The sequence below is a fragment of the Artibeus jamaicensis genome, unplaced genomic scaffold (genome assembly GCF_021234435.1).
Source record: "Artibeus jamaicensis isolate MK-2021 breed Jamaican fruit bat unplaced genomic scaffold, CSHL_Jam_final contig_447, whole genome shotgun sequence".
NCBI lineage: Eukaryota > Metazoa > Chordata > Mammalia > Chiroptera > Phyllostomidae > Artibeus > Artibeus jamaicensis.
In genome coordinates, this window is record NW_026521834.1 from 998,642 (window position 1) to 1,018,901 (window position 20,260).

The 20,260-nt window shown below is 38.9% G+C and overlaps 1 protein-coding gene and 1 pseudogene across 11 annotated transcripts; both read left to right on the plus strand.

The window, feature by feature from the left end:
- Window positions 1-997: 997 nt before the first annotated feature.
- On the plus strand, window positions 998-19,865 carry PRKAB2 (protein kinase AMP-activated non-catalytic subunit beta 2). Of its 11 annotated transcripts, none has more exons than XM_037132610.2 (10): window positions 1,002-1,150; window positions 1,434-1,614; window positions 5,320-5,486; window positions 6,274-6,367; window positions 6,608-6,728; window positions 10,497-10,630; window positions 12,309-12,377; window positions 14,228-14,264; window positions 14,967-15,093; window positions 15,322-15,411. In XM_037132610.2, the coding sequence occupies exons 2-9, from the start codon at window positions 1,459-1,461 to the stop codon at window positions 15,071-15,073; spliced, it is 885 nt and encodes a 294-aa protein (XP_036988505.1). In that variant the 5' UTR covers window positions 1,002-1,150; window positions 1,434-1,458; the 3' UTR covers window positions 15,074-15,093; window positions 15,322-15,411. The 11 variants fall into 11 exon arrangements, with proteins under 11 accessions (XP_036988512.1, XP_036988511.1, XP_036988505.1 ...); XM_037132608.2 differs by having other exon boundaries at window positions 1,003-1,179; XM_037132613.2 differs by having other exon boundaries at window positions 1,005-1,179; window positions 15,033-15,093.
- On the plus strand, window positions 15,585-15,687 carry LOC119039819 (uncharacterized; annotated as a pseudogene).
- Window positions 19,866-20,260: the final 395 nt, after the last annotated feature.

Here is a 20,260-nt window from a genome sequence, read left to right on the forward strand (position 1 = left end):
GGCATTATCTTGTGAGAAAAGTAGTAAACATATTTTTCAGTTTGAAATTTGTTATTAAAGCTTACTCTGTACAAAACATGTGCTGAATATGAGGAGGAATCAAACTGAGATATTCTCTCTGCCACTTGTAAAAGCTGTGTTCCTTACACTTCACTGTGCACACACGTTCCCCCAGGGTATTGTTAAAATGAAGATTTCAGTTTTATAGGATGAAGCCCAAATTTTGCATTTGGAAAGAGCTCCTAAGTGAGCCAGTGCTGCTGGTCTGTGTAATACATGTTGAGCACAATGGTTGCTAGTAGGGAATGAAACACTCATATAATTGTAATACAGAGTAAAACTTATTAAATACCACTAATTATCAGTAAAGGCCTGGATTTGTCCCAAACCCAGGACTGTCTTTGCCCTTTTCTGCCTAGTATTCCTTCTGTTGTTTTTGTCGTTGCTCTCCTTGAATTTAATTTCTTTGGGGGTGCTCATTGCATATACTGTTTCTTAACTTGGAATAGCGTTTTCATTCTTTTTAGACTGACGTTTTACTAATTTGAGGTTTATCTCCTGATCACTCCTTCCCTAGGCCCGCAGTTTGGCTGAAGGTTCCCTAGAACTCGTAAAGTGTTAACTATGAGCAATCCAGCCTTAATTGAGAAGTCCGGTTTCTTATTCCCTCCAAGAACCCACCTTTCAGGGTCGCCAACAACAAGGAAACCGGGGAGGGGGCCAGGAAGAAAGCAGCGCCACTTCTCCTGTTACTGAACACCAGAGCCAGGGTGGCAGCCTCGAGTGTCATTCAGAGCTGTCATTCTTGTCCTCTACACGGCAGCCCTGGGGACTCAGCAAACCCTGTTTCCCGAAGCGGTCCCGCAAGCTGGTGGCTCCGGTCTGGCCCGTAGCTGACTGCGGGCGGGCGCCCCAGCCAGGCGCGGGAGGCTGCAGTGGGCTGTCCACCACTGGGGTGGCGGCGGTGGCTCGGGAGGCTGGCGGGCGCAGGCGCAGCGCCGCGCAGTGCTCCTGACGGGCGCTCAGAGGGCCGCACCGCCGGCCTTGTAGCCATTTTAGGAGGAAACCCAGTTTGCTAGCCCTGGGCGCGGTTTCGATTTCAATAACTTTATTGGTGGCTTTATCATCAGAACACCGATCGCACCGGCAAGTGGGAGAGTAGGGAGCGCTTCACGGAAGGTGACTGGAATGTGGGCGTGGGCATGGGCGCGAGTATGCGGGGGAGTCCCCGAAAGCGGGTTTCCTGAGCAGTGGCTCGCGGAAGTGTTTCGGGGTTCCCCGTGTTTCTGGAGTTCCTGGAGGCTCCGGAGGGAGGGGACACGGGACACGGCTTCCTTGTGGCGGAGATTCCCTTAACCGGGTCCCCAGACGACCAGGCAAGGACAGGGGTGCCTCTGACTCTGCTGCGGGGGTGTTTTTGTTCCCCATGGCAGGTGGTCTCCGACTGGAGCTGCAGCCATGGGAAACACCACCAGTGACCGGGTGGCTGGGGAACGCCATGGCGCCAAGGCTGCACGCGCTGAGGGCGCCAGCGGCCACGGCCTGGACAGGGAGCATAAAATCATGGTGGGCAGCACAGATGACCCCAGCCTCTTCAGCCTACCGGACTCCAAGGTGAGCGTCCCCACGCCCCCAGTTGGTGGCGATTCTGCAGCGGCCTGGGTGTCAGGGTTCCTCCTCCCTTTCTTAATTCTCATCACACTGACCTGGGGTTACGGTTTCTCGAATTAAAGGGATTTTTCGGGAATGGGGATGTTGGATGGCAATTCCTCTTGCAATACTGCCTCAAAATAGAAGTAAAAGTTTTTGTTTTCCGACTAATCTGTTGGCTACATTTTCAGGATGAGGACAGTAGGACCCCTGCCCCACCCCATCTTCGGTTCTCCTTACAGTCAGGGTATCCTCTTCTAGAGTATGGGTTGTAAGCGCTGGTGGGAAACTTCAGTTTCTCACATTTGCCCCGAGGTGGGTAAATGAAAGGTTTTTTCCTGTCAACTTCCACGTATCAGTACCTTTTTTGACCTTTTAGGAGCTCAGCACTTCTGATTCTTTCCCTCTTGGCTTGACTGTAAGCAACAACCACTTGCTTGTTTGAATACTTTCTCTTATCCTCAGAGATCAATAAAGGACATCGCTGCGCAGTTTTCGTCTCATTCTATAGCAGTGGTGGCTAAGGTTGTGCTTCTTTCGCAGTGGCAGAGCGCATAATTCCAGGATTTCTCCATTTCCCAGTAGTATTTGAGAATGTTACCATGGCTGAAAATGACCACCCATAGCCACTCAGAAGACCTTGATCTCAGTTCCAAGAACTTTCAGGAAAACAGCACCTTGTGTTCACTCTACGGAAAGGCTAAACGGAGCTGACAATGTGATTACCATTCAAATGTTTCTAATCACTTTTACAGCTGTTAGCATTAAATTAAATGCATTAAGGCCAACTGGGATGAAGTAGAAAAATGCAGGGATTGAGGAGATTGGAGTGTGTTTGATGTTTCTTATCTCTTTCAGAAAGTAAATAGAGAATGATTTTCCAAGTTGGTAGCACATGGAATTTGGTTATTTTCTTGGATCTCAACTGAGAACACAATCAGAGAAAGTGAAATGAGGATGATAGAATGACCATTTTGGAGGATTTCTTCTCTGTTCCTTTCTTCTCCCACTTCAGGACTTCTTTCTCATCATTTGGGCTGACCACCCAGCCATCTGAATTTACTTTGTCAAGGTGATCTACCTCACTGTATTTTTACCCTTTTCTTACATCGATGACTCAGGACTAAAGTATAGTTCAGTTGTCAAACTGTGACTGCAGTAATCGGTGTCCTGAATAAAAGCCAGATTGCTTTTTCTGAAATAGAGCCTATTTTGGACCATTCTTTCCTTTATCTTAGTCTTGCCATTTGTGAAATAATAAAATTGGTTCAGATAATTCCTAAAGTCTCTTCCAACTCTAAGATTTTATAGTTCTCAAACTATTGTCTCTACTTTTTCTCTCAATGTTTTACTTAGACATTTCAAACTGTAATTCTAATTGTTTTGTCTCTTTTCCTGATGACTTTGCTATTTAACCTGGAATAAACAGTCTTTCTGTTAGTTAGTTATACTCTTGCTAACACAGAAGTGTATGTCCTACCTGGAAGGGCTTCTTTCCAAAGCTAGGCATATCAGTAGTTTGTAGCTTTCAATTTTTAAATTGTAAATCCTAAATCATAAAAGTAACTGATAGAAACAGTGGTAGTGAGGCCTGTGTTGCTTGCAATGCCTGCCTTCCTCAGTTCTCAATTCTGTTTACACATTAAAATCACCTGAGATTTGTTTAAGCACTTTATGGAAAATTTGAAACATTTTTAATGTTTCAAAGTATAGGGAGAAGAGTCTAATGAATTCCTAAATACCTGTCACCCAGTTTAAACAATGATCAACTCATGAATGAATTTATTTCATTTATACCCAATTCACTCCCACCAATTATTTTGAAGCGAGTTCTAGACTTACCAAATATTGTTTTATCTAAATATTTTAGAATGTATCTCTAAAGATGAGGGTTTTTTTCTTTGTTTAATATGTCATAGCATTATTATATGGGAAACTTAAAGAGATTCCCAGGCCCTATGTCCAATTATAATCTGAGGATTATTCTTAGGCATATGTAGAAATTTTTGTAATTCTAACACAGCCTGTCGGACAAGAGTGCATTGCTTTAAGAATATGAAGACCAGGTTTTCCCTTTAGCCACTTATATAATGAGAAAGTCCCTTTATTTCTCTTTCTGTGTTTACCTCGGATTATGCTGTGACTGGTGTCTGAGTGCAGTTTCAAGGAATACTGAGTGGCAGTGTGGAAGGTAGAATACCCTAGCCATCTTGAAAATGAAGCCCAAATGAATAAGCCAGTCCTATTTTTAAACCCACATTATTTTATTTGGTAATATTTTGAATCAATACTGTACAGTCTTTTTTCCTACTTACCAACATCATTTAAGCCAATGCAAAGTGGAGATAAGCAAACTTTTTTCTGTAAAGGGCCAGATAGTAAATGTTTTAAACTTTATGGACCATAGAGTTTCTTAAAACTACCCAGTTGTGCCACTGTAGCATGAAAGTAGCTGTAGATACTAGGTAAATAAATAACTGCTATTTTCCAATAAAACTTTGTGTAAGTATCTGGCTCACTGGCCATAGCTTGCTAATTCTTCTTGTAAAGAATGGTTTGTGGTGTAGAGACTATTCCAGACATAACCTCTGTCTGACCTGCCAGCTAGATCCACCTCCATCCAGGCCAGAACAAAGATTGCTTTCTGTAAATCCCCTCAGAGGCTTTCTGATCGACCCCTGCCCTATGTCCCAGATGTGCTGGTCCCTGGAACAGGCCATTGCCCTGCCCTGGGCAGGCACTAAGGCTGTTTCCCCTTATCTGGGGCAGCTCTTGCCTCAGTACCTCCATCCATTCTGCTCTGTTCTATACAAATCTTTAGTGTCTGCTCTATCAGATTTGGAATATAGCCACATTACCATATCTTGCTGATGCCCAAGATATGAGCCTCATGTTAAGTTCCCTTAGTAAGTTCTTGATGTAGTGATGGCATTGTCAGCTTCTTCAGTCTCTCTGCGCCAGGAAATTTTCCCAACATGGTAATGAAAAGAAACTACGTAAGTAGTCAGTTTTTAGAATCCTGCAGACCTCATTTAATATTGGAACTGTTTTTGTTGAAGATAGTTGTATTTTTGATCTGATGCTCCTTTAGGCTCCAGAAATTTCATTTATACTCTTGAAATAATTAGTATAAACCTGACATAGGTGAGCAGATAAGGTTTCAAAATCACTACCAAAAATTTAAGAAACCAATTATTTGGTTTTTATATTTTTAATGTCCTTTGTAACCTATTAGCTAAATTGGAGTTGTGAATTTCAGTATCTCTAACTTCCATTACAATAATAATTGAGATCTTTTCATACTTGCATGTGAAAAATATACAGCTAACTTAATTATTTTCATAGAACCATACTTTGTTTTTACATTTTTTCTCTTAATAGGCAATCAGAGGCATATCATAGTTGCGCACCTGTGAGTGAATGTGATAACAGGAAATAGACTTGGAAGTTAGGACATGATTTGGGCAGCCCTTGAACATAAGACATTTGAATATTTTGGTCCGAGATGAGTTATTTTTCTCTAGTGTGTTCAAAACCTTATTCAGTTGCTAAGTTCAGAGCTCATTGATCCTTAGCAGAAACCTAGCACTCCTCTCTGCCTTAAGGAGGAGAGTGACCTTTTAAGAATTCCTGGGTCACAATTTAGGGATGACCTAATCCTTCTTACAGCTCCCTGGGGACAAAGAGTTTGTATCCTGGCAGCAGGATTTGGAGGACTCCGTAAAGCCCACACAGCAGGCCCGGCCCACTGTTATCCGCTGGTCTGAAGGAGGCAAGGAGGTCTTCATCTCTGGGTCCTTCAACAATTGGAGCACCAAGATTCCACTGATTAAGAGGTGAAGACAAGCATTTTGATTGAGTCTACAGAGTCCATAGTAGAGACCTGGCTGGATCACTCTTCTCCATCTGCTAGGGACATGAGCATTTTGTGACCAGTAACTATATCTTTGACTTTTTTTTTAACCTCATAGTGAGTCAGGGTTATTTTACCACTTAGGTATTTTACCACTCAGAGGCATTTACAGCTTTGTGGGTACATTTTTTAGGACTCTTAATTCAAGTCCTTTCTATCCTTGTAGCAAGTATTCTATAAGTAGCTGAGTCTAGTTGCTCTGATTTCTACACTAAAAAACATATTGTGAAGTTCTAGGTAGTAATATTATTTGTTGCCTGCAGAACAGTAATAAATTATTTAACTGGTAATCAGAAAGGCCTACCTATCAGTATGTAATTTTCCAGAAGATGCTTATCAAAATATGGAAGAATACCTGGAGCCACTTTTGTATCCTGAACCTACTGATACCTTATTTACACTTGTGAGGGATCTGTTCTGCTGAAGCAAAATAGTTCTATTAAGGTAAACCATTTTGGGAGAATAACATCTTTATTCTATTCTAGATTTTAGTTAAGAACTGAAGTTATTGGGAGGGGGTGGCAAATACATGCTGAACATGATGTAGGAAAAGAATCTGGGTTTATACATTACTTTTTTACTCCAGGGGGTACAATTGCTTACCACTATGAAAGATAACTGGTGTATTTTGATAGCCTCATGGTTTCTACATTTACATTCTGTCTTCTGAGAGGAACTTGGACTGTTTAACATTCTGTTTTCTTCTGTAGCCATAATGACTTTGTGGCCATCCTGGACCTCCCTGAGGGAGAGCACCAGTACAAGTTCTTTGTGGATGGACAGTGGGTTCATGATCCATCAGAGGTAAGGCCTAGATCTCTGAGGGTAACCACTGACTTCACAGTCTCCTCTTAGCTATTATTCCCCTTTGTGTCAAACTTCATTACTATTAGGATCAATCCATAGGCAGCAGCTCTCCTATACTGGAGGATTTCTCTTGATAAAAGAGGTGGCGAGTATGATCATATTTGAAAAGAGGAGAGTTGAGTGGAAGAGATGGATTTGAAACAGGAACTCATAAATTTTTTCCATTCACTGTTTCAGCCTGTTGTTACCAGTCAGCTTGGCACAATTAACAATTTGATCCATGTCAAAAAATCTGATTTTGAGGTATTTGATGCTTTAAAACTAGATTCAATGGAAAGCTCAGAGACATCTTGTCGAGGTAAGTTTGTAGTATTTGCTCTTTCTTGATGTATTTCTCTAATGCATGTTCCTTCTCAAGGGTGGTTGTTTTTTTAATTTTCTCCTGAAGAATCTTCTGAATTATATACAGGGTGGGTTAAAAGTAGGTTTACAGCTGTGGGTACATAAAACACAGAGTTTATTCTTATATTATTATTTATTAATAAATTATTGTATTGTTTTCCATACAAACACTTGTAAACTTGCTTTTTGCCCCATCCTGTATAATTCAGTAAACACTTAGATCTCCTTCTCTGAGACCAAAAAAATCTTAGTTTGGAGTATTTGATTTCAAATTGTTTAACCAGGATATATGGGAAGGTTTTTGTTTTACATCGCAATCCAGCACACACACACACAACTGTAACACAAGTTTTACAGAACAATTTTTGCCTTTATTACATGTGATGCACTCTATTTTCTATTTTATACTTTCTTGTTTAAGTCACTAATGGGTTATGTCCTACAGTTTAGAAAGCTATTTCTAATATTTCAAAGTTTTCACTGACCTTGATGGTGGTATCATCCAGAAGAGGCTGGTATTGTCTGGTTTGCCTCATGTAGCTGCCTCAACTTCACCCTTCCAATTGCTAGCTCAGTTGGCGGTCCTGCAGTGTTATAGGACCCCACAGTTGTGGCAGTCTTTGGGGAAGGGGGGGTAATAAAAACCCCACAAGTCTTTTGTGTGTATGTTAACTGAAATTTTGTATTTTGATTTTGGAAACATTCCTCGGGAGAGTAAAAGATCTGTATCCTTTTGTTTCTCCCAATATTAGTTTTTCCAAGGCCTTCATTTCTATTTGCATTTGCTGCCTCACTAGGAGAGTGGTTTGCTAACTATACCCACAGTTACCATTTTGTTACTTTACAATAGAGGTGAGGACTGTCTACAGAACTGTGTGCACTGTGTTCCTAGTGAGCATGCTTCTCCCTTTTGCGTTCAGAAAGGGAGAAGCATGCTCACTTACTAGCTTTGCTCCTGCATCTGCTCCTTACTAGCTTTGTCATTGCAGACAAGTCCTTTAACCTTTTTGGTTCTCAGTTTCTTATGAGTAAAACTGGAGACTTATATTCTCAGTGATTCTCGGCTGACAAGACAAAGTACCTTAAATGGGGCATATTAGAATCTCAGAGCAGTTTCCAAAAGAATAGTCAATAGTATTTTTGTTTGTTTAGAAAAATTATAAAACTATTGTTTTCATTATAAAAGCTCAGAAAATAAAGCTAGATATTCTTCTTGGGTGGTGGGGCAGTGATTAAAAAGGGTTTAAAATATTGCGTTAAATCATGAGGCCACATGTGACTAAATTTTTGCATTACATGATTTTGGCAAAGCAAACAATAAATAGTAGACATATAATCATAATAATATAGAGAGAGGACTAGCATACTTTTGATATTTCTTTCTTCCATCTTCACCCAATTTCCTGATCCATTGAACTAAGGTTTAAAATACATTTTATTTGGAATCTGAGACAATGGGTTTTAATCTTTACTCTGTGACCATTGTAACTGTGGATGTGACTTTAGGCAAATCATTTAACCAATTTTTTTTTTTTTGCTTTGGATGAAAAGGAAACAAAAAATTTTCTCAGTAGTATTTCTTAGGGGTGTTTTGTGGATCACATGACAAAATAACACTGTTTTGAAAGGTTTAAAGTTCTGTGTATTTTTAAGATATTGTTTAACGTAATGGTACTATTGCTACTCTTTTCTTTTGCCTCTCATATTCAACTGAAATCTGAGTTCTTATACTGATCTGGTTATCAAAATCTTTTTTACTAGGGATTATAAAATGCTTAAAATTTATTAAGCAAAAGGTTAGAGTTCTTCTCATTAAGGTATATTTCTTCCTTTTTTGTCTTTTATAGATTTTTCTTTTTTATTAAGCATTTTTAATTTAATTATTGTTCAAGTACAGTTTTCTATCTTTTACTCCCATCCCAGCCCACCCCCTCAGTGCTCCCCACCTCCCTCCCATTTCTACCCCCCTTAGTTTTTGTCCATGTGTCCTTTATACTTTTCCTGTGAATCCTTCCCTCTTTCCCCTGAAATTCTCTCCCCTCTCCCCTCTGGTCCCTGTCAGCCTGTTCTGTATTTCAGTGTCTTTGGTTATATTTTGCTTGCTTGTTTGTTTTGTTGTTTAGTTTCCTGTTAAGGGTGAGATCATATGGTATTTGTCTTTCAATGCCTGGCTTATTTCACTCAGCATAATGCATTTTTCAATTTTTAGGATATAATTCACATATCATAAAATTCATCCTTTTGAAGTGTACAATTCAGTGTACAATTTTTCATGTATGCATAGAGTTATGTAACCATCACCACTGTATTAATTGTAGAGAATTTTTATCACCCCAGAAAGAAACCCTGTGCTTATCAGCAGTCACTTCTCATTTCTTCCTCCCATATCCCCTGGAAACCACAGTGTAAATACTTTGTACCTCTGTGGTTTTTCCTACTTGGGACATTTCATGTAAATGGGATCATACACTATGTGGTCTTTTGTATCTGGCTTATTTCACTTAGTATGTTCATCCTGGATGTAATATGTACTAGTATTTTATTCCTTTTTATACCTGAATAAAATTCTGCTATAAGGATATATTATTTTGTTTCTCCATTCATTAGCTGATGACATTTGGATTGTTACCACTTTTTGTCTGTAATAAATAATGCTGTTATGAACATTTATGTTCAAGTTTTTGGACATATATTCTCATTTCTCTTGGGTATGTTCCCAGAAGTGTAATCTGTGGGTCATATGGTAACTTTATGTTTAATTTTTGGAAGAACTGCCAAACTGTCATTCAAAATAGCTGCACCATTTTACATACTCACCAGTAATGGGAATAGTACAAAGGTTCCAGTTTCTTTGCATACTTGCTAACAATTATTATTATTGTCAGTCTTTCTTATTATATAGCCATCTTAATAAATGTTAAGTAGTATCTTATTGTCATTTTTATTTGCATTTCCCTAATGACCACTACATTGTTCGTAATTTTGTCCTTATTGAAATCATGGTAGTATCAGTAGTCTTAGAGTTTATAACCTTGTTGTCTGTTGCTTGGGTATAAAAAAGAAGAAATCTAATCTTTTCATATTGTTTGACAGTTTACAAGGCATTGTCACATCTATTATCTTTTTTTTCTTTAATCCTCACCAGGGGATATGTTTTTTTTAACTGATTTAGAGAGAGGGGAAGGGATCGGGTATAGGGAGAGAGAGTGAGAGAGAGAAACATGGATTAGTTGTCTCCTGCACACACCCTGGCTGGGGATTGAACCCACAAACTTTTGGTGTATGGGATGATGCTCTGACTAACTGAGCCACCCGGCCAGGGCTCACATTTATTCTCTTATTTGATTCCTTTAAAAATGTTGTGAAATAGGGCAGAGATCATTTTTATTTTATGAATGGGGAAACTGACTGCAGTAGCAGGGTTTGGCCCATTCATACAGCTATAATGGATTACTTCCCAAAGCTACATCTTTTACCTCTTGTCTCCTCTATCCTCCATATCATACTGCCATGTTGAGGAACTTCTTGGTTTATGTTCATGGTGACTCAGACATTTTTTGGGGGGTTGCCTTACAGTTGTAGACCCAACATGTCACAACTTCATGATCCATGACTCTTGTAACTTTTGTATATTTATTATTAGCTGCCATGGTAATGACTTTTTTCATGCATTTTTTTTACTTGTTCTCCAACTTTCCCTTATATTTGGATAAATGTCTTCCAGATCTTTCCAGCTCACCCCCAGGGCCTTATGGGCAAGAAATGTATGTGTTTCGACCTGAGGAGAGATTAAAATCCCCTCCCATCTTACCTCCTCACCTTCTTCAAGTTATTCTTAATAAGGACACTAATATTTCTGTGAGTATCCTGAGAACGTTGCTGGGGCATTTTGGGGTCACTAGGACCATTTGAGCTAAAGTTGAGTAGCCCTAGAGGTTTGGATTATTACAAGTATGTACGTATGTGTATATGGTCTGTCCAGAGGGTATCAGCCATGTAATATGAAAAAGAGAGATATTCATTGAAGATACAAAATACAAGGAACACTGTACATAGAACAATGACATCTCAGTCCCCTTCAAAGTAGGCACTTTGGGACCTCACACCATTCTTCCAATCACCATCAGCTACCTGTCATATTTTCCTGAATCTCACTGATAGTCTGAAATCTCTTCCCTTCAAAGGTCATTTTAGTTTTGGGAAAAACGAGGAGTCACAGCATACCAAATCTGGGCTGTAGCAGGGCTGAGTCACCATTAACAATGCTGGACTTTTTCTGGACAAACTATGTATATACATATACATATACACATACACACACACATATATGGAAAAAGTCAAGGCATTAATATAATAAGAATGGTTTTCACAACATTGATGTAACCTGGCAACCAAGGAGGGTGGACTGGAATGCACATGCATGAACAATGACAACTTCACTGTACTAATGGGGGCAGTAGATGCTGTTGAGTGAGCATGTGTACTGTGTGGCCATTGCATTCAAAATGACTGAGTAGAGAGCAATGAATCTGCATCATATTTTGCATTAAATCTGGAAACTCTGTGGAAACCATTCGGATAATTCAGAAAGCCGCAGCTATGGTTAACTGGCAATTAGCAGCTTCATCACGACAATACACCCACTCATGCATCACATCTTGTGCAGAGTTTTTTTGGTGAAACATTCAATCACCCAGATGACTCAGCCCACGTACAGCCCAAATTTGGCACCCTGTGACTTCTGCCTTTTCCCAAAACTAAAATCATCTTTGAAAGGGAAAAGATTTCAGACCATTCATGAGATAACATGATAGAACAGCTGATGGTGATTGGGAGAACTGTGAGGTCCCCAAGGTACCTACTTTGAAGGGGACCAAGGCATCATTGTCTTGTGTACAATGTTCCTTGTATCTTATATCTTCCTCAGTGAATGTCTCCATACTTCATAGTACATGGCTGGGTACCTTCTGGACAGATCTTTGTGTGTGTGTGTGTGTGTGTGTGTGTTATCATTACTAAGTGTGAGCTGTGACTTTTCCAGGTACTGATGTCAAAATCCATAGTTTCTTTCTGATCCAAATAATTCAGGCGCAGAGCTATGGATTAGGAGAACTGGTTTTGGGGATTTGTATTCCAACACAAGATAAGGAATATTTATCACTTGAAGATATAGAAAAGAAGTATAAGGGTTTTTAAAAAAATAATCTGTGTCTCTAGTCAGTTCACTTGATTCCTATTAAGATTACTTTTAACCTGAATCTTCTGTATGTTGTGGGAAGGATTTTTGTCTTAGCTTTATTAAGGAAGATTTACAGATGATGAGGCTTAGAGTTTCTAGCCTTGACTCAGAATTTTCCTGATTTCCTGTAATGAGAATGTATTATTGATATATACAAGGGTGAGTTCAATATTTAAAAGAAATAATACATACTAATTTAGAGTTTCTCAATGATCGCAAAGGGCTTGGAAGAAGAGTAAAGTGCTTGGTTTAAGACTGTGCATTTAACTCCATTCGTGATTTTTTTTTCTCTCTTAGTGTGACCCAGCCTTGCTCCCTGAGCCCAATCATGTTATGCTAAACCATCTCTATGCATTGTCCATTAAGGTAAGTGGTGGGGCTGGCTCTTCACAGAGCTCCTCTAAATGGGAGGGAAAGGTAGCATGTTCTCCAGTGGTTACTTGTTCTGCTGCTTCACTGAAGCTGAGGCTGGCAGTAATTGTCAAATTATAGAGAGCTTTTTTTAACTAGTGGGTGTTTTTATTTTATTTTTTTAAATCTTAGTCTCAAAAAGCTTCTGCACAGCAAAAGAAACCAACAGCAAAACAAAAAGGCTACCAACCCAGTGGGAGAAAATATTTGCCAACAACAGCTTCTGATAAGGTGTTAATATTCAAAATATGTAAAGAACTGATGTAACTCAACACTACACAAATAATCCAATTAGAAAATGGGCAAAGGACCTGAACAGATACCTCTCCCAAGAAGACATACAAATGGCCAACAGATATATGAAAGTGTGTTCAACTTCATTAGCTGTTAGGGAAATGCAAATCAAAACTACAGAGTGATACCATCTCACACCTGTTAGAATGGCTGTTATCAACAAGACAAGTAATAACAAGTATTGGAGTGGCTGTGAAGAAAAAAGAACCCTTACTCACTGTTTGTGGGAATGAAAACTGGTACAGCCATTGTGGAAAACAGTATGGAGGCTCTTCAAAAAAGTTAAGAATAGAGTTACCATATGACCCAGCAATCCCTCTTCTGGGTATCTACCCCAAAAATTTGAAAACATTTATTTGCAAAGATATATGCACCCCTATGTTCACTGCAGCATTATTCATGGTGGCCAAGACATGGAAACGACCAAAGTGTCCTTCAATGGATGATTGGATAAAGAAGATGTGGTACATATATACAGTGGACATAAGAAAAGATGAAATATTGCCATTTGTGACAACATGGATGGACCTTGAGAATATTATGCTAAGTAAAATGTCAGTCAGAAAAAAAGAACCCATATGATTTCACTCATTTGTGGGATATAAAACTGAAACTCACAGATAGTAGTATGGTGGTTACCAGAGAAAAGGGGGTTGGGGTATTGTAAAGGGTAAAGGGGGTCCAAATACATGGTGAAGGAAGATCATTTGACTTTGGGTAGTGGGCACACATGCAGTGCAGATCATGTATCATAGAAATGTACACTTTAAACTTGCATAATATTATTAACCAGCATCACCCCAATAAATTTAATTTTAAAAGATCTTAGTCTTTATATCTATGTATGGCTAGCTGAATTTCCCTGTGGTTGAACTTTTTTGCCTCTTGGTTTCTTTATGGGTAGCTATAACCTTTTTACTATCTACTTAATTTTGAATTCATAGCACTAAAATTTCATTTGCAGGAAAAGCAAGTTTAGCTTCCAGTTCAAAGAATGCTTAAATATGATATTAAGGCTTCCATTTTTTTAAAAAAAAGTGGACACAGCTGTTTACCGGTGCCTCAGTCACATATACCTGAGTGGATGCATCTCTTTTATATGTACTACATCTGGGGGAAACATAACCAGATTTGCTGTGTCCCCTTCTAGAGTCCTTGGTTTTCCTATGCTTTAGAATCTAGGTTGAAAGTATTTGTTCAGTCTAGTAATGTCTTCGTGGTTTAGCTATTGGAATGAAGTTTTATATTACTCTGCAGTTACCTGACTAGGCTGATCATCACCAGAATCACCTGGAAAGTTTGTAAATGTGGAGATTCAGAGACTACGTCCTCAGGGACTCTGAATAAGTCCACTAGGATAGGCCCTAGTCATCTTTTTAAGCTGCTTGTATTTCTTAGGTGTGCATCAGATAAGGGAAATCACTAAGAGTATTTTCAAAATATTTATTATTGAATTTATTTTTTATAATAACCTTGTGTGGTAAGTATTATTTTTAACCCCTGTTTTATAGATAAAGAAACTAAGGCTCAGAGAAGTTCAAATTGCTAGTAAGTACCAGAGAGGGGACTGAAGTCCATTCCTCCTGTCCTTATTCCATGTTCTTTCCTAGAGATTATGCAAGGTCTTTCAAAGTAGGTCTTTCTCTTACATGCTCCTCATTTCTACCAAACCCTTCCTGGCATTGAACTTTTTACCTGCCTTGATTCTTTCATATTTAGGTTATGGTCACCATACTCGGATCACAGAATGTTAATCTGGGAAGCATTGTGGATAAACAGTATTGGGGAAAATAGGAAGATGCACTGGTTTCTCAACCGGATATTCTTGGGTTCTTTGGGATGACTTAATTTTGCCTCCTATAACTGCTCCTTGGCTATCAAGGGATGTTCACAGGCCTGCTGTCTTCTCCTATGGTATTCATGTGACCTCTAACAAACCTGGGAAATTGTACCTTATACTTTTCATGCTGGTCTTGATTATTGTAATTCACCTTGTCCTTGACCCAGATTGTTCGGGCTGTTTTCCTAGGAAGATTTTGGGGTCTACTCTATTCAAGGATAGAATAGGATTCCTGAGTCTCCTCTTGATCAGAGAAGACTTTAAGTTCATTCTTGGTTTTAAATGGAAATCAGACCTGCTTCAGGACATGGAAATGGTTTTTTAAAAGGATCACTGCCCTCTTATCATTGTATTTAAGACTTCCTTCCAGAAGTGGATGCCACAATGTTTCTTTCTTTTTTCTTTGTCAGTTTTAAACCCAGTATTCAAATTTGAAATGGGGAATGGAGTGAAATGGGAGACTAATATTTTTTCAGCACATATTTTGTCAGGTACTATGCCAGATATTCGGATGTAATCATCAGAGCCACCTTAATGGTAGGTGTTATCTTTTTAATCATGAGAAAAAAGACTTATGTAGATTATTCAAGGCCACAAACAGTAGGATTCAGAATCAGCTTAAGCTGACTTAACTCCAAAACCATCCTCTTTCTATAATATCAAACTATGACTCTTAAAAGTAAGCAACAGTGAAGGACTGATGGCTGGGAAGAACTGTGTACTGCCTGAACTAATGAGTTAGTTGCATGTTTCTTTTCCTTGCAGGACAGTGTGATGGTCCTTAGCGCAACCCATCGCTACAAGAAGAAGTATGTCACTACTCTGCTGTACAAGCCCATTTGAAGGAATCCCTCCTGCCTCCCAGGCTTCAGAAGCATCTCCCTTGCCTACCTGAGACTGGAAGGCTGATTTGCTTGCAGGCTGATAATTGTGTTTCAGAGCCTCTAAGTAGGATGCTCTGCTTTTGCATTTGGTTGAAGATGAGAGCTTTATGAATTCATGGAATTTATTTTAAGTAAAAAGTTACATATATACTGTCTGACACAATTTGAGCTTGCTATAGCAACAGAGTCTAACCTATTCTGGCGCTCTCTCTTCCATGGGACAAGCCGTTATTCAGACTTAGACAGTGTTTTAAAAAAAAGTTACATACATATATGCATATGGGAAGGAGGTTAATGGAAGTCTAGCTGGATGTATTCTGTCTGCCTGTGGGACTCACCAAGAACTGTTTAGGGAAGCTGCAGGAAGAACCTTCATAAGAGGAAGCTCTTTTCCTAAAATGAATGGAGAGCAAACTCAGGGTCTGTGAGGGGTGGAGAATATATCACTGCTACCTTGGCTTTCCAGGGGATGGGGTTGTGCCAGAGTCCTGCCCTCCTTACAGCTGCCTGTTTGCAGGGGCTGCTTTTCTTGCATGGTTTTTTCTGTATTCCCAGAGTATGGGGCACAATCAGTGTTTTTTATAATACCAGATGCCCATAAGTACCCTTTTTCCTCTCATTTCACATTCTTGCTTTGATAAACTATTTCAGGTCCTATACCTGACCCTCCCCTAACAGAAAAAATCATTGGGTAAATGGCCCCTTTCAATGACTGTGTGATATCTGACCCACCTTGGAGACAAGGGCTGTCAGAAAGCCTCCTTTTTGATCCCAGCACAGGCCCAGGCTAGCTGTTACCACTTGGCTCAGCATTATAAGAAAGGCAGGAATGCAGGTCTATTTTCTTGTTTTAGTCTGATGCCACAGCTTAGGATAATATATTGGCACATTCCCATGAGTTTTCCCACAAGGCCTGACTCTGTTCCATGTTCTCTTTCTCAAAGCAGACAACTTTGAAGGTAGGAGTGAACCAAGAAAAATTTGCATGTCTTTCATCTTTGGAAGATTTTATATGCTTACACTTTTTTTCAATTAAAAATGTCTCTTCATTGGTCTTAAGAGAATGCATAGAATTCAGGCTCGTGATTAATGATTCTCAAGATTTTCTTCCCTAGTCTAGCCCTTTGCAACCTTACATTAATGTAGTTGACCCTGTGCATATTGTTACAGTAAATGCTGTTCTAGATACAGATTTATTCAGATTCCTTTGATATACCTAAAAGGTTCCCTCAAATTACAGATTCATTAGGACAAGAAGCAAGAACATACTCTTGGTGTTTTAAGCCATGAAAAGTAGTGCCTCTCTGCACTAAGTGCTAATAGAATCATTTTGTTCTGCCTCCTTTTTAAGAACATGTTTGATGATGAATTGGGGTCAGCGACTTTCATTTGTGGAATGAAAAGTAGCTATTCAACCTACTCTTGGGGTATATAGAACATTTTCCAGGTATCTGTGCCTCTTCCATTACAGATAAATTCGACTTAAACATTTAACACTGAAGGAGGCCAAACTTGATGCCTGAAAGAATGGCAAATTTGATCCTTTGCTAAGATGAGCCCAGCCACACTGAAAGGGCACCCACAGGTCAGTTTAGTTGCCTCCTAGTTTCCCATACAAAGCTGACAGAGTTGTCTTCCTGTATGTAGATGTCTTAGATCCCCTTTGTGTGGCAGTAGGATGTGGGGTTGTTTTGCAGGGAATGCAGATTGCTAAGTTCTTTGGTGCTTTATTGCTGAGAGTAAATATTGTTTTAGCCACACAGGCCTCTTTCTGAAGCTTTTATAGAGAACTTATGGTCCCAGCCACTTTATGAATGGTATGCTATTTAAAAAATCCAGGCCAAATCCTATTTTAACCAACTCAGGATATACATCATCTTCAGTTAAACTAGAATTTTGTTTTTTTCTAATACCCATTAATAAGTGGGCCATTTTGGAGGATTAAAAATCTTGGATGTTGCGTAAATGATTTTGTTGTACACACATTTCTTGCCAACAGTATTGAAATGTAATTGCTTATGTGTTCATGTATTACAATTTTTATCCCACACAGGCATATTAGTAGAGTGGGGCAGGAAAAGAGATCCCTTCAGTGTCTCTCTCAGGCCAGAGTCTCCATTGAATTGAGTCTGGCTGCAATGACAGTTGGTTTTAATGATACCAACCTTCACATCTCTCTAACTGGGAAATGGCCAGAGAGTGTCAGCTTCCCCAGTTCTGAAGGACTCTCAGCCAGACATGAAATGGGAGTCTACTAACTGGTATGGAAGGTGACAGGAAGAACCAGGGGATGACTCCTTCAGTATTGTTCCTTCTTTATACTGCTAATACATCCCATGGCCCTGAGAAGCCCTATCACGCTTTCAGTCTGTCCCCAAGAAACTGCTTTAGAAGGTAAATAGGGAGGGAAGAAGGTAGCCCAAAGTACAACTCACCCATTCTTTTATATTGGTTAAAGAGATAGTTTATTTCTGCAAAAGAGAGTTTGGCAGATTTTGAAAATGAATAAGAACAAGAAAAAATTTTGGCTTTTTCTGGGGGTGTTGGGGAGTTATAGGAGTTTCAGAGTCAGAAGAGTAAAAAAAAATAGCTCTTGGAATGGTTAACCTTTTTAAAGAACTGCCTCATGGTTTAAGAGTTGTGGGAAAAAAGAATGACTTAGCTGAGGAGTAATACTAAGAAAATAACAACTTGAGTAACTCAGAACTATGCTTTTTAAAATCAGGCATAAATACTAGTGTGCTTGGATCCCATTGTACAGAATTTACTGTATAAAACATCTTTCCTTTTACTCTTGTTCCAGTTCTCTATCCTTTTTTTATATTCTGCTTTAACTTCATTTGTCAGGCAGACTTTACCAGGGTCTCAAGTCAAGCATTAACCTAAAATAAATGTTAGTCATCTTGCTGGTATGGAGAACTTTCAGTCATGGTCATTAGCTTGCATGAAGCTAGAGTTGAATGGTATTTAATCACTGTAGGCAATACCTGTGAAGGGCATACTTGGCTTAATAGTGTTGGTTTTTAAAACAATGCTTATATGGTAAATCCTGTAAAATAAGAATCCAAGAGAACTTTCTGAGACAATCCTACAAACTGGACCACTCACTTCCCTTCAATTATTTCTAGTCTCTTGTAGATCTAATCAGTCTGAGATTAAACCTTTGAAAAGTGTCAGTACTCCATGTATACTGCTAAAATGAAGTTAAATTTGCAAAGTGTTACTTCACACTGGGTATATTAATCTGGGTTATAAATGAAGGAGACATACTAATGATAGAAATCCCTGCTTTTAACTGGGAGAACAGGGCTTTTAAAATGTTGATCTCAAGTAATGATATGCAGTAGTCTGTGTGTGTCTGAAATACATTCTGTTCTCAGAGATTTCTAAATCCTCATGTTCCAGTGATTTGGGCATGGGTTCACTAGCAGATACACAGCTTGTTCCTATACTATTCTGACTCATCCATAAAGCCAGGTTCTTGCTGTCTTCTACCCTAACTTCAAGGTTAGGGATAGAGGACCCCTAACCTTGGAGGGTTAGGGGTCAAGGTCTTTTAAAACTCTGGATCTGGGCATTTGTCTATTCTTAAGCATCAATCATAATTGGAGCTCGAAGGGCTGTGAATTATGCAAAAAGTAAATTATCTTTTTAAATTATTTTTTTAAAGGTTTCAAGAAAAAACACTCGAGTCTGCTACTTATGAAATCCAGTTCTTAGTAATGGAATATCTAAGATTCATATTTGGACTTTGTCTTGATTTGCTTTTCTCAATTGTGCTTTGAAGTAAATAAGTTTTGTTAAAAATTAAAATTTTTATTAGATTCAACATCAATTGGAGATTAATTAATTGTGTGTAGCACAGTGCTTTTACAGTAAGACTGGCATGAAATACTAAACACTGGATTTTATAGTCAGGTTAAAAGGTCAAGGAGTAACTACTATAAGTATTGCATTATGTTTTGATCATCTCACTTTTCTGTTTCTGTCTACAGAACATTCAACCTTACCCAGGTCTGGGTTTTAGAACAGCTGAGCTCACTCATGTTGTTAGGTCTAATCTCCTTACCAGGCCCTGTATGTGAGACTTGTTTGAAGTTTGGTAAATAGGAGGATGTTGGTTGTTACTACACTGAAACATTTTGAATGAGTGAAGCTCTGTTATAAAGGGAAAATAATACTATAATATGAAGAGAAGTAAGATATGTAGGAGTCCTTTAAATGGTGCTTTTGTATCCTTTAGTGCTGACATGCAGAGCTGCTTTTCAATACTTAATAGAGGAGTAGCATTCAAGAATGTATTTTAAAACTTTTATTCAAATGTAATTTGTCACTGTACACTGACATGTCTGAAAATTATGTGATGTAACACATACATAAATGTGTTTTTCCATAAAGCTATTGAATAAAAGTATTACACAGCAATGTTTGAATTCTTCATTGATTACTAATTATATTATCAAGATCTATTTGCCTTGTTAATCTCAGGACCTAAAGAATGTAACTTGCCATATAGACACATATGAATAAAAAGAGAAGTCAGGGGTAGGATACAAGTGAGATCATCTTTACATCTGCCACTTTTTCTCTTTGTTCCAAAGTATGCTGACAGTAACTAGAGAAGTACAAACCTAGTGATTTGATTTTCAGCATTTCTGTGAACTGCACACTTAGCTATCCAGGGCTGGATTAGTTCTGGTCCTAGACTAATGTTTTCACCCCTGGCTACACATTCATATAACCTATGCAGGGTCCATAGAAATATTGAAGTCCAGTCCATTACCTTTACTCCAATCAAATGAAAATCTCAGGTAAGAGGT

What these genes read in the sequence shown, in the direction of transcription:
- PRKAB2 (XM_037132610.2), top strand. Translation starts at nt 1,459, where the DNA reads ATGGGAAACACCACCAGTGACCGGGTGGCTGGGGAACGCCATGGCGCC. An exon ending in AAGATTCCACTGATTAAGAG is followed by an intron (nt 5,487 to 6,273) that starts GTGAAGACAAGC and finishes TTTCTTCTGTAG; the next exon opens with CCATAATGACTTTGTGGCCA. An exon ending in ATAAGGACACTAATATTTCT is followed by an intron (nt 10,631 to 12,308) that starts GTGAGTATCCTG and finishes TTTCTCTCTTAG; the next exon opens with TGTGACCCAGCCTTGCTCCC.